Genomic DNA, 13,619 nt, shown 5'->3' with positions numbered 1-13,619 from the left:
GTTTGTTTGTATTCACTTATTCCAACGTTGCATTGTGTTAGCCACGGCGTGTGTTATTCAAGTAGTGGTAGTTTACGGGTGCCTTCAAAGATGGGATTGTTCAGGAGGCTGAGAACGTGGCTGTGCTACTGAAGCGGTGCAGTGCGCTCGTGTACCACACACCCCTCCCTGGGGCTGAGGTCCCCACGTGCTTATGTTGTTTCCGTAAATGAGAGCAGCCGCATCACTCCGGGGAAACAGACAGTCTGCCTCCCTGTCTGCCCTCTCTGTCTCATCAAATCAGGGCTCATCCACAAGATACGTCTCTGGTTTCGACATAGGGCTTGTTATGTCAGGTTATGTTATGAATAGGACAAGAGGGCCCTTTACGTTCGGTATATGAAATCAAAGCTAATTTGGAGCATAAGGGACAATCAGGCATGTCACGTTTGTGTTACTGTTGCACTCAGTCATGGGGATAATGATCATCGATTGTGAGCTAGAGAGAGAGTCGAACCGTGAATCCACTGAACAGGAGATCAAAGAGTCCTTTGCACTTCTGGTGACATTATGTCTCTTTCTTTCCCCCCCTCACGTATTACTGACCTATAAAGCTCTCTCAGGTAGTCTGGCGGAGTGATCAGGACCTGTGGGAGGACAGTTGGGCTGATGGTAGGTGGGTGTTTCCGCTTAATTATCTCATTATCTGTCTCTCTGTTCCTGAGTTTCACTTTCCTTCTCACTTACGATAATTCTATGGATAGGCCAATCCAGTTTCAGAAATAGGAATATAAAGACGTTTATAAACTTTCTATAAGCATTTTAAATTCTACAACCCTCCCATCAGGCTGAAAATCACACACTTAAATGCAGACATAAAAACTTTTGTGATTTCATGTAGAAAGCACTTTCATCGTTTACTGGCTGCTTTTCCTACGGCCTGTAGTTTTCCATACCACTTAACTTGAAACTCCCCGCATACATCACTAATGTTTAGTGATGTCATTCATTAGTCATTTTTATCTTCTCACTGTCATAATGGCCACTGAGGAACTGATATTCTCTCAGCTGGAGGGGCTGCCTTCATTAAATGCTTTTACCAAGCTGGAAAGGGGAAGTTTCTATTGCTGCCCACTTGCAGAGATACGTCCTGTTATTTTGGGTCACTCTATATACCATGTTGTGCGGCGCTCTTATTGCATTCATTCATTATCCCCCGTCTCATCCTCTGTGTTAGACCAGCATGGCTTCTTGTTCCTGACTCTTTGGCGCATGATAGACCATCTCTGACCCGTCCTTCCTTCCAGCCTGCTCTTTCAACTGTCCTCCACTGCATCCTACTCCTTCCCCTCGCCCGTTCCCACTGCTGCAGCCTTCTGAGGGACGGTAGAGTACTATCTGAGTAGAGCCCCCCCCCCCCCCGGGGTAGCGGTGCCAGGGACGGTGGGTGATGCCTCGCGGGGGCAGTAGCCCGAGTGAACCAGAGCCTGGCTCAGAGCCAGCCGGGGGGGCCCCTGTGGGGGGCCGAGCGGCCGAGCGGCCGAGGAAGGCCACGCCCCCCTCCCCGTCACACACCCCCCTGGGCAGGCTGGGCCAGAACGCGCGGGGCGGCGTGGGGCTGCTGGGACAGGGACTCAAGCAGCTGTTCCAGCAGCAGCGCAAGCGACTCTCCTCCGCCCAACGCTCCACCTTCCCCTCTTCCTCCTCCTCCTCCTCCTCCTCCTCTTCCGCCTCTTCCTCCGCCTCGTCCTCCTCTTCGGCGCTGTCGCCGGCCGTCGGCCCTCCTCCCGCTCCCGAGACGGCGCCCATGGCCCCCCCACCCCCGCCCTCGCCCCCGCCCTCGCCCCGGGGCCGGCCCGACTCTGACCGGCTGTGTGTGGTTCCCCCCGCCGCCCCCCCCCCCCGCAGCTGGCCAGGGCTCCGCAGCTCCGCCGGGGCCCAGGATGAGGCGCGGCACCAGCCTGCAGAGCCGCCGCAGCAAGGGCTCCAGCTCGGGCTCCGCCAGCGGGGAGCGCGAGCCGCCGCGGAGGGGCAGCCCGCAGGCCTTCCACCGGCGCCACACCCACGACCCGCAGCACCACGCCGCGCGCCCGCGCTCCGCCTCCTCCCACAGCGACCACCACCCGGCGGCCGTCAGCCCCGGCTCGGGCTACGGCCCGCCGCTGTCGCCCGGAGATGTCGTGCTGCTGTCGTCGCCGGGATGCCACTCCTCCGACGAGACGGACAGGGTGAGTGACCGATCGTGTTCTCACCACAGGGGGGTCGGGGAGGGGGACGGGGGGGACGGGGGGGACGCGACGGGGGGGTTTAGGGCTTCCTTTACACCCACCTCGCCGGACCCGCGTCCGATCCCTCATCATTGGTGTGTCGCTTCGTTGCGGTGCTGTTGTTGGGTTCCCGGGGGTTTCTCGGTTGTGACTCCCACGCTAGGTCTTAGTGCAGTGTCGGGGGCAGTCTGTGATTCTGACGAGCGTGTTAGGCCGTGTTTTTATGTGAGTGACAAGAGGTGCCGTGTGTTTGAATGTTTTTAAGGTAATGTGAGATGAGCTGTTTTCCGCTAATGCCCTGTGAGCAACAACAGTTCTAATCCAGGCTTACATCCCCCCCCCCCCCCCCCACACACACACACACACAAACACACACACACACACACACACAGACACACACATACGCAGAGACACACACAAACATGCACACACAAAGATAATGAAATAGGCAAGACACAAACACACACAAAGATGTTTAATCATGCTCACGGAAGCTGGTATTACAGAGCCCATTGGACACAATCATAGAGAGAGTGATGTTGTAATCAATAATGACATTAAGTCATGAACATAGACAAACACACACCCACACACACCCACACACACACTAATCAGATGTTTACACTTCCATGGTTGGTTTCTATAATTTCTTTAGCACAATTCCAATTTACCGGATTTTCAAGCATGTATTTAATTAACACATTCAAATTAGACCATCTTGATAGCAACTTCAGGGAGGGAGGAACTGAGTCAACAATTAATCGCCTTGGCTACAGGCCCACATGGCCACCACACTGCAACCATTTGTGTTGTTATTAATTATTTGACCAGCAGAGGTCGCTATGAGATCATCTCACCGACTGACACGGGTCAACGTTTGGTCGTGCAGAGGTTGGGTTTGCACTATGAGATAATGCTTGTGGAAGGCTGAAATTGCATAGACGCGATTGACAGGCTGACGGGATGTTAATGAAAACTGTCTCCCCCTGGATCCTCGAAGTGGTTACCTATTTCCACATGATTGACACCTTATATTTCAACTATATGAATTGTAATATGGTCTGTGTCTTGTAATCACACATTATGGGTTGTTTTTGAATGACCTTACCTGTGAGACGGATCTTGGTGGACGGCCTGACATCTTGGCATCGTTCTCCTCTTTCGGGCCAAAGCCCGGGACTGTCAAACTCTGGGCCATGGAGTGTACGTTAATCTGCCTCCCAATGCTTTGGCATGCATCACATGCCTGTTCTTAGCCTATGAATGAGGTCATTGAGGTCATTTAATGACTGTGGGCGACGGATCAAATGACCTCAATGACTCTCATTCATGTATTTATAGATCAGCATTCATCCGTTTTCTTTTCCACCTGCAAGACGGAAGTCCCCAAACTGAATAATACGATAGGAATATAGGATAGTACATTTAGGACAAAAAATGTACTAAATTCCTCATAGGCAAGATTAAGGCCCAATCCCATTTTAGTATTTTTTTTGTCCTAAATTTACTATCCTGAATTCCCTTCCCCTTCCCCCTCCCCCTTGTTTTGAAGGGGGAAGGGGGAAGGGGTAAGGGGTAGAAAGGGGTAGAAATGGGATTGGGCCTAAAGAGGTGGATTTTCAGTTCTAAATCCTGTAGGCCAGTCCAGGGAAACAGACACAGCCCACCGCTAATCCACACTGCCCCCTCCTCTCCCCAAAAAGATCCATCTTATCTCTTATCTTATACCTAGCCCTTCCCCCCCATACATGTGAACCAAAGAGTAGAAAGGAATTTGACCAAAAAAGAAAGAGAAGAAAGAAAGAGAAACAAACGGTAAAAGAGGTTATGGATAGGTGAGATCAACTAGCCTGTCCCCCCATGAATGTAAAATATGTAGCTGACTATTAAAAGTAAAATAATTAGTTTAAATATATCGTTTAAATAAATTATAATTTTTTGTGTATCTTTGATACAATTCTTAACCTTGCTAGAGGCATCCAAGGTTATTCATCATAGCATACTAACTTAGATAAGAAAAATCTATTAAAGTTACAATTTATGAGTCTATAATTATACTCAGCCGGATCTATTTGGTAGTACCTAGAAAAAGGTGTTCCCTCCAGTGGTGAGTCAATTATCCTGATTTGCAATTGCCTAGCTCACAGCATTTCATTTACATGTGAAAGCCTCCCCTAGACCTTGGGTCTGGGGGAACTTTGTGAAAATGCCGGAAATTGAAACTGCACATCAATTCCTGGCAGATCCTGGTAGATTTGTGTGCTGCCTTAAAATTCCTGCGAACATTGCAATTACTTGCACTTCCACGGCAATTTACAGTGCTGCTTACTGACGAAAATCCTACTTCTCATGCAGTGCGAAATGTGCTGCAAGCAGTATGGAGCAAACGCCCTAAGACAGTTTCCATGGTAACAGCATAGACGACCTTGGATGTCTGTAGCATCCTACCGATAATGGAGGTCAGGGGTGTGTTTGAGTGTGTATGTGTGTGTGTGTGTGTGTGTGTGTGTCTGTCTGTCTGTCTGTCTGTCTGTCTGTCTGTCTGTCTGTCTGTCTGTCTGTCTGTCTGTCTGTCTGTCTGTCTGTCTGTCTGTCTGTCTGTCTGACTGTCTGTCTGTCTGTCTGTCTGTCTGTCTGTCTGTCTGTCTGTCTGTCTGTCTGTCTGTCTGTCTGTTCTGTCTGTCTGTCTGTCTGTCTGTCTGTCTGTCTGTCTGTCTGTCTGTGTGTGTGTGTGTGTGTGTGTGTGTGTGTGTGTGTGTGTGTGTGTGTGTGTGTGTGTGTGTGTGTGTGTGTGTGATAGCAGATGATATCAAGGAACTTGATTGAGCCACGTGTTAACCTCAGCTCTTCAAGCTTAAAGGCGCTGTAGGTGAGAGTCAAGAGTTGTAAAGAGAATGCAGCAAGGAGCGGAAGAGAGCAAAATTTGCAAACAGCCCAACCAAAATGACCCCCTCTCTGCTTACCCCCACCCTAGTGTTGCGTTTCACCCAGCTGTGATCAACTAACAGGATGTATTCCCGTCAGAAATGGGAGCGGTATCAATTCTAGATTGGCTGATATTTGCGCACCACATGTCCCTCACTAATAGCTGACGGATGGCAAATTACACAAATAATTGCTCCTCAATTTCTCCAACAACCACTCCTTTTTTCAAACTCCCCATCTTTATTTTTTCCGTCTTTGTTTCTGTCGTTCTGTCTGCCTTTCTATTGGCCACACCTTTCTCCCCCCTGCTGTTCCTCTATTCTATGTTCCTTGTCTCTTCTCCTCTTCTCTGCCTCTCCCAAGCTCTCTGGGTCCCGAGACACAGACAGTGGACCGGTTCAACCCTCCTCCTTCCCCTCTCTCCTCCCCTCCCCTCAGCTCCTCCTCCCCTATGTCCCATTCCTCAGCCCATCGATAGGGAAGCAGGGCTGGTGTGTGTGTGTGTGTGTGTGTGTGTGTGCGTGTGTGTATGTGTGTGTCGGACTTGAAAAGGCTGTGCGTTTGTGTGTGTCTATAGGTGGGATGGTGTGAAGCATGTGTGATTGTGTGTGTGTGTGTGTGTGTGTGTGTGTGTGTGTGTGTGTGTGTGTGTGTGTGTGTGTGTGTGTGTGTGTGTGTGTGTGTGTGTGTGTGTGTGTGTGTGTGATTTTAGATGGGCTGCAAGCTTGCGCATGTGTTTTTCACATCTTCTGCATGTATGTGTGTCTGAGCGATGGAGAGATCGCGTTGTGAAAAGCAGAAAGAGGAGACAGAGGAATCCTTGGAGATCCTGCTGAATATTACCGAACGGAGAGCACAGCTGAGCTCTTTTAATATTTGCCGGCGCCTCTCTCTCTCCCCCTCTTTTCCCCTCTCTCTCTCTCGCTCTCTCTCGCTCTGTCTTGCGCACGCTCGCTCTATCTCTCTCCCCCTGCTCTCTCTGTCTCTCGCCTCTTCCTACCCACACACTGTGTGAGTATTCGACGAGGCAGCATGGACTAGACGTACGACATCAGGAAAGCGAGAAGAAATGTGTGTGTGCGTGTGTGTGCATGAATGTTTGGAGGGAACACAAGCTTGTGTGTCTCTTTTGTGTGCCCATAAGCCGTTGGATTGTTTCTGTGTGTGTGTGTGTGTGTGTGCCTGCATGAATGTGTGATATGTGAGGTGTTGTGTTGTTAAGAGGTAGCGGTGCAAAGGAGTCGATCGTTTGGCGTGTGTGTTTGTTTGTGTGTGAGCGTGTGTATGTGTGTGTGTGTGCGTGTGTACCATCATGGTGCAGCGCTTCTCTCTCCGTCGGCAGTACTCTAAGGTAAGTGTGGAGAACAACACACACTACTCAATTTCATCTCTTTGTCGTTCCTTTGTTTGATCGCTTTTCACTACGACTGATGGTACTATTTTTGAAATCTCATATTCTAAACCTACAAATGATGTTGAAGTCTATTCAAACATTCTCCTCTCGGTGTCTCGTCGCTCTTTCTCTCTTGCTCTCCCTCTCTCTCGTTCAATCTCCCCTGCAAACATGTGCTGTGCTGGTGGTATTGGGTTGTTTTGTCAGGTGTGTGTGTGTGTGTGTGTGTGTGTCCGTCTGTCTGTCTATGTATGTTTGTAGGAGTGTGTGCGTGTGTGTGCAGGCGCGTGTGTGCGTTCTGGACATGCATTCTGTTCGGCTGTGTGTGTACACCTGTTGTCCAGGACGTCAGAGCTTTCGTAAAGTCGTATAACTTGGCTAAACTTGGCTTGGGTGGAGGTGTGACACAGAGTTGGTGTGAACCTGTGGTCTTGCACATTAGCCCTGCCTGGCATGCAGGCTTTGTGTTTCCTTTTTTTTTTGCCCTATTCTTACCCTGCGAACCGTTTCTGAGCTCTCGATCGGTCTTTGCTCTTTCTCTCTCGCTCTATCTTTTTCTCGTGGTTAACCAGTAACCTCTTCTACTGCTGTTACAGGCATGCTGTAATCAGGTATCTGCACTGTCTACTGTAAAGACCCATGTACTCTGGTGTTAAAGTGTGTTAAGCATTTTGTGAGATCATCACTTCCCACCGCGGGATGCGCTCTGAGGCTTCCAAAGGACTACGGCCTTTTGGATTGACAGACGCCTTGGCTCAAACAACAAACAACGACAACATCGTCCGATAGGCGTTGACGTGCAGCTGGCCGTACCCCTCCGTCCCCACTCCAAGCAGCGTCACCGCCGACCGTGTGACTGCGTGGAGGCAGGAGGGGATCGTGGGGGATCTTTGGCTCTCTGTTAACGAGCCGGTGTCATGCAGCTGGCGCTCACCCTGTGGGAGTAATTACAATCAGCTGCTGATTAATTGATCAACCGCTTCCTCCTCCTCAACACTCAACACTGTGGATGCACAAAGCACAATGAGGTTATATTTGTCAACCTGTTTGTTTGCAGCAACATACACACACACACACGCACACACACACACACACACACACCCACCCACAGCAAACGTTTCCGGTGTGGTTTTCCACTCCACCCGGGTTCACAGGGTTCATACCCTGTATAGGAAGCGACATGAGTACGTCAGACAGAGGCAGGGAGCAGAGCTACAAGGTACAGGCGTGTTAAAGGAGCTGAGGCTGGCAGCAGGCCTGTGTGGGGCGCTGGAACCACAACAAGGAGGAGGAGAGACAGAGCAGGGAGCTGCAGACGGATGGGCTTTTGAGTTGAGATGAAGCAGAGGCTAAGCCCCTTCAAGCTACATTCTCCGGGTGCACTCCCTTATGCTTTTGTGTGTGCCTGTATTTGTGTATATCCGATTTTGTCTTTTCTCCGTAAATCCTCTCTCCAGGGACCCCCCCCCCCCCCCCCCCCCCCCCCCCCCCCCCTCCCCCCCTGCCCCGCCCTCCCAGCCCTGCAGCCATCCCAGCATACCCCAAAAAGCAAGAGAATGTGTAACGTTGGTAAGGGGGTCGAAGGTGGAGATGAGAGAGAGGGGCTGGGGGACAGATGGGCTGGAGGGGAGATGTATCTGAACCACCAGGAGAACTCCCCAACGTCTCTCCCCCAAAGGCTCAGGAGAGAGGGTCATGCGTTGAAGGGTTACGCAGTTCACCGCAACTCCATTTACTTCATTCTAATGGATATCGGCCCCTGCGAGGCATTCTTGCAAGTCCTGGCCTCGCGCTCGCAGATAACGCGCATTCTGAGTTCTCCCGTTCCAGGGGTTCCTCGGTGAGGCGTGAACCCCTGGAAACGAGGTGAGCTCCAGGCGCCCCCCGACCGGCGGGGCTCTCCCTCCCTCTCTGTGGGCATGGAGAGGGTGTTTCGCGTGTTTCGGTGAATCAATACAGGCCAGCCTGAAAACGTTGGCTAGACGAGACTAGATAAGACGATTTTTTTTTTTTTTCCTTTTCTACTTATTTTTACAATGAAATGGATGCTTTGTATCCTCCGGGGCCGGAGGGGGTGTTCTTCATCTAGGTCCAATCTGTTCTGATGCAGAGCGGGGGGGGGGGGGTGGGGGGCGTGGGCAGACAGTGGCAGCAAAGAAACGAGCATCACCTGGTCCCTGCAGGCTAGCACCATCCTTGATGTTTTTAAACAGCCCATTAATGTCACGCTCAACACCGGCAGCACCTCCACCACCTCCACCACCTCCACCCGCCCTGTGTACTCTTTTGTAGTGAAAACCTCCCTCGGGCTGACCGTCTTTTTTTGCATTGTCAAACCCCCCCTCGCCCCAGTTTTGCGGCGCCTGCCGTCCTCTGCGCTAGCTGTCCCATTTCCAGTGCGGATGAGAAGCGCTGCGCTGTGCTGTCATCTCCCCGCTCCTCGCAGATAGATACTTGGAGGCTCCCCTGGTGGTGGTGGTGCCCATTCAGCCGGAGCGTGCATGTTTTCCATGGCTGCGTATGCCTTCTATTGTCCTCCCCTCTCGGAGCCCCGCTGCCTTGGGAGAGCCCAGAGGAATCGGCATGCAGAGCTGCAGAAGAACCACAGTCAAGTGGTCTTGGTTTTGATAGACTTCCAGCCGATGAAAGGGAAAGACTCTGGAGAATTAGAGAAAGAGAGGGAGGGAGGGGGGACGGAAGGGAAAGGAACTGTCTGTATCATGCAAACAAATCACCGTTCTTCATTCCGTCTGTGGAATAAGCCTGATCCTCTTTATTCTTGAGTGCAAATATTGTTTTGTGCTGGTGTCTTTTCCACCGAGGGGCATTCCTTTGACTGCTTATGGGCCCTCTCTGTGTGACCGCTGTGTGCACAGAGAGCAGAGCACACAGCTTTGAGCCACAGAGATACATTGAGTGACACAGAAAGACAGGGAAAGATGTTTCCTTGTCTTAGCACGCAGCGTTCGATATACTTGTATAGTAGCCTTTTGTTCTCTCTCTCTCTCTCTCTCTCTCTCTCTCTCTCTCTCTCTCTCTCTCTCTCTCTCTCTCTCTCTCTCTCTCTCTCTCTCTCTCTCTCTCTCTCTCTCTCTCTCTCTCTATGTATCTGTGTGTGTAAGTAAGTCGTATTGATCGGCAGGACAAACAGCAGCAATAATGTTTAACTAAGTTAAGCTTTGGTTTCAACCCTGATGTTTATTTTGGGGTTCAAGTCTTTTCAGTAATGAAGTGTGTGTGTGTGTGTGTGTGTGTGTGTGTGTGTGTGTGTGTGTGTGTGTGTGTGTGTGTGTGTGTGTGTGTGTGTGTGTGTGTGTGTGTGTGTGTGTGTGTGTGTGTGTGTGTGTGTGTGCCGGGGCAGAGGTGAGGAATTTCCTCAGCATATTCGCTGTGTCTGATTTTATGATCTGAAACCTCTATTCAGTCCCTCAAGAGCTTTACATTTGAATTGAATAGAGGGTACATGAGATATTGAGAGTAAAAGGCGGTAGTGAAACACCAAGGAGCAGTCCACATCACCGTGATCTGTAATCAAAGTGGACGTTTGTTCCCTGGACCCCCGCCACCATCTGGTGTTGGACTTCACTTGGAGTCTGTCCAGCCTCAACCCCCCCCTGCCCCCCTCTTCTTTTCAGTTTCGGAGGTGATGTCTTCAGCATCTTTCAGCTGTCTCTTCCCTCCTCCTCCTCCTCCTCCTCCTCCTCCCCATTTCTGTGTCCAGCGCTCAGGCAGCGGTGCTGCTCACACTGCCCATCTCCATGGCAACAGAGGGATGTTCAAACGGGGTCATTCTGCCGCCCGGCCGTCAGCACTCACAGGTGTTCTGATGTCACTCGTCCCTCGCCGATGCCTCTGACGGCACCAGGAGGAGCCCTCGGAGCAGAGAACAGTGCTCTCTGAGGAGGTCAGAGAACCAGAGGAGGACTGGTCCGAGGTGACGTGGACAGGGCAGGCTTTGATGCAGTGTCCTCGCGTGTCAAGAACAACCGTGCATTGTTAACACTGGGCCGATGCATTGTGAAATGCTGCAACAGAGTCAATACAGTTGAACATTTTGCTGCAGCACAATGCCGTAGCGCAGCGCAGCACCCTGTGGGGGTCCTTTGTCGGTTTGCTGCAGGTATCGATGTTCCCTCGACCAGCTTGCAGAGAAAGGGTTATTACCACGCAGGCTTATGGCTTTGCAGCCCCCCGTCATTTCTGAATGGGCCGTTAGATGTTGGTTTCAGTGTTGGCATTAGCCTCCAAGGCATCTGGTTTCAGAATAATTGGACCAACTCTGCAAGACTTTGGTGAATGTCATCACTCTCCGGAAGTCCTGTGAGGGTGGCTGTCTCATTGAACTGTAAGTAAAGATGAGACACCACAGCTTCCTGTTTCCTGTTATTGGACACGTTGGTGTGTGTACGTGTGTGTGTGTGTGTGTGTGAGATTGTGCCTGTGTTTGTGTGTAAGCACGTGTATGTATACTGTAATTTGGTGAGAGGGATAATACTAAGATTACTCAGTCAGTCTAAATGCAATGGCTCAATTAAGGCAACCGTGTCAGATAAATCAATACATTGATATAAAAATCCTTATTTGATGTTCAAAGAGATGCAATAACATACACACTAATCAACATGAATATGTTGCTGCATTGTACAAACTATTGTCTGCAGTATCAGACTGAACGTTTTCCGATGAGCACGCTTGTGTGTGTGTGTGTGTGTGTTTGGGCCTGTGGGCTCTCGCCCACTAGTGTTTATTTTCCCTTTGAAGCGCCGTCCCAGAAGGTTTAATGAGGCTGCTGAATATTTATGGGGAAGTAATCACACATCTAGGCCAACGCCCTGACTCGCCTCAGTCTTGGATCCGCATTCAAACACACTGAGGTCGTATGAGAGAGGTAACGTGTGCTGTTCCAATCAATTAGTTTGACCATCGCTTTAGGTTTCGGCAATATGTAGAACGAATAATCGAAAGAAACAAAGAAAGAAAGAGAGGGGGGTAAAGTGACCGGGCCCTAGATGGTGCACATCAGAGGCGTCTGAATAATGGGTCTTCAGTTCGGAAAAGGGTCCATGTGCGGGTGTGAGAGGAAGAGCAGTCAGATGACGTGGGGCAGCGCTGAACATTTTGCGGACCAAGGGAAGGAAGCAAGGAGGAAGGAAGGACAAGAGGGAGGAAGGGATGAATGGGACAAAAAACTGAGAGAGAGGTTATCCGCCCTGGGTCGGTTGAAGGTTTCTGTCTAACTGGGTCCGCAGGAGCAAAGGATCCTGCCGCTACTCTCTGTGGGTCTCTATGTGGGCACTATAAATAGACTAGCCTCCCAAACGCCGCATGTCAAGTTCAGCACTCAAAGACATCCCGAGAATGGGCACTTTTTACCAGGCTAACCTTGGCCCCAAGTTATGCCAGGGCTAAAAGTCACTATAGTCACTATATATAAAAGAGGGGAGGGATTTATTTCCCTGCATTGCATTTTGTAATGACCTTTTTCCTTGTTGGAGAAAGATAAATAGTGTGTTTTTGCATGTGTGCATGTTTGTGTAGATGTGTGTGGGTGCGTGCGTTCTTGTGTGTGTGGGTTGCGGCTTGAGGTCTTAGATCATGTGTGCGTGTCAGCCGTAAGTCACTATGGGTCACCCCCAAATACATTTATTTTTGACCCGCAGCTGGTCATTCCTCTGTCGCTCCGTGTGGGTGGGTGCATGGACATGTGTATGTGTGAGCATGCAGTGTGTACATGTCGGCGTGTCCCTTCCTCTTCTTCCTCGCGTTTATTTCCGCCTGTGGGCCTGCGATTGTGTTTGCAGGGCCGCCGTGCACAACCCCGGCGTGTGCGTGTGTGTGTGTGTGTGCGTGTGTGTGTCTGTCCGCGCAGCCTGCGCTGTTTTCACAGCCGTTGCCTGGATTGCCGCATATTTGGACAGCCACTCGGCCTGCTCTCACCCTTTACCCACATGTCTGTTTCCAGGACAGCGGGCTCCGGCCCCAGACCGCTTCTCCAGTGACTTGAGCAAAGATTGCCTTTTTGCAACAGCAGCCAACCCACTTGACAGGGAGCCTCAACGGATGCTCTACTGAATACTGCCTTACAGTGCTGCTTCTCGAAACAGTAGCCTCTATATTCTTCCTACTAGGACAAAAAAGACTGAGGAGGGAGGGAGAAGGAATCAGAGAGACAGAGCGAGGCAGAGAGAGAGATAGGGAGAGATACATGGGTAAGAGAGATACAGAGAGATGGAGAAAGAGGTAGAGATAGAGACAAAGGTGAGAGAGATACAGAGAGATAGTGAGAGACAAGGGTGAGAGAGATACAGAGAGCTCGAGAGAAAGACATGGTTGAGAGAGTTACAGCGAGATAGAGAGATAGACGAGGGTGAGCGACCCACCGAGATGGGGACCGCCCCGTGACACTGCGTCTGCCACTCCCTGCTCGCTGTCTTTATAATTGAGTGAGTCAGATGAATTATAGATGAGGCGACGGGTCGCCAATGCGCAGCTCTGCCCCACTGACCCAGTTACAGCCACAGGGGTGTGCACGCACACACACACACACACACACACACACATGTGTTTGCATCAATACAAGCTCACAGAAACGTACACGCACACACACACATGCGTTTGAATTGCGTCGCCAAGGGGTTTGTCGCGTTCTGTCCGGCAACGAATCACAGTGAGGCCTATTATACACATGCTCATCCACCAATAGGAATCCTGCATTCGGTTTCTTGGATGATGTCATCTCAAGGTAAATGGATCTCCTCATCGATCCAGCACAGCAAGTCTCTTGGGCTTGATTTTGCAATGGGTTGAGGTTCTTCAGTGTTTCTTTTTTAATCTTCATTTATTCAACGTATTTATTATCTTGTCTTACTGTATTAGGCTAATTGACTGCTGGCTGCCATAGCTTCTGACCTCCACTACCCAGCTTGTCCCTAGATTCCCTTTTTTGCTGTTTCTGGACACTAAGCCACGGTGTCAACCATGGGCTAATTATCATTTGCGTCGCTTTTGGCGGTAAATATGGCGCAGGAATATCCTAAAAACCAAGAATGTGTCAG

The 13,619-nt window shown here is 50.5% G+C and overlaps 1 protein-coding gene across 8 annotated transcripts in view; it reads left to right on the top strand.

Annotated features, from left to right (window-relative positions):
* Positions 1 to 13,619, top strand: part of tmcc1a (transmembrane and coiled-coil domain family 1a) — a 40,496-nt gene that overhangs the window by 8,851 nt on the left and 18,026 nt on the right. For 3 of the 8 annotated variants that reach the window (XM_060045901.1, XM_060045886.1, XM_060045893.1), the window contains 2 exons: positions 594 to 655; positions 1,888 to 2,207. In XM_060045901.1, the coding sequence (XP_059901884.1) occupies positions 649 to 655; positions 1,888 to 2,207 (327 nt within the window). In that variant the 5' untranslated portion in view covers positions 594 to 648. Of the gene's footprint in view, positions 1 to 593; positions 656 to 1,393; positions 1,735 to 1,810; positions 2,208 to 5,595; positions 6,523 to 13,619 lie in introns of those variants that run through there. The other 5 variants (XM_060045909.1, XM_060045917.1, XM_060045925.1 and 2 more) reach the window with 3 other exon arrangements.

This window comes from Gadus macrocephalus, chromosome 1 (genome assembly GCF_031168955.1).
Source record: "Gadus macrocephalus chromosome 1, ASM3116895v1".
NCBI classification, from domain to species: domain Eukaryota; kingdom Metazoa; phylum Chordata; class Actinopteri; order Gadiformes; family Gadidae; genus Gadus; species Gadus macrocephalus.
The sequence above is the reverse complement of the archived record's forward strand: the minus strand, read 5'-3'. Positions and strand labels throughout refer to the sequence as shown.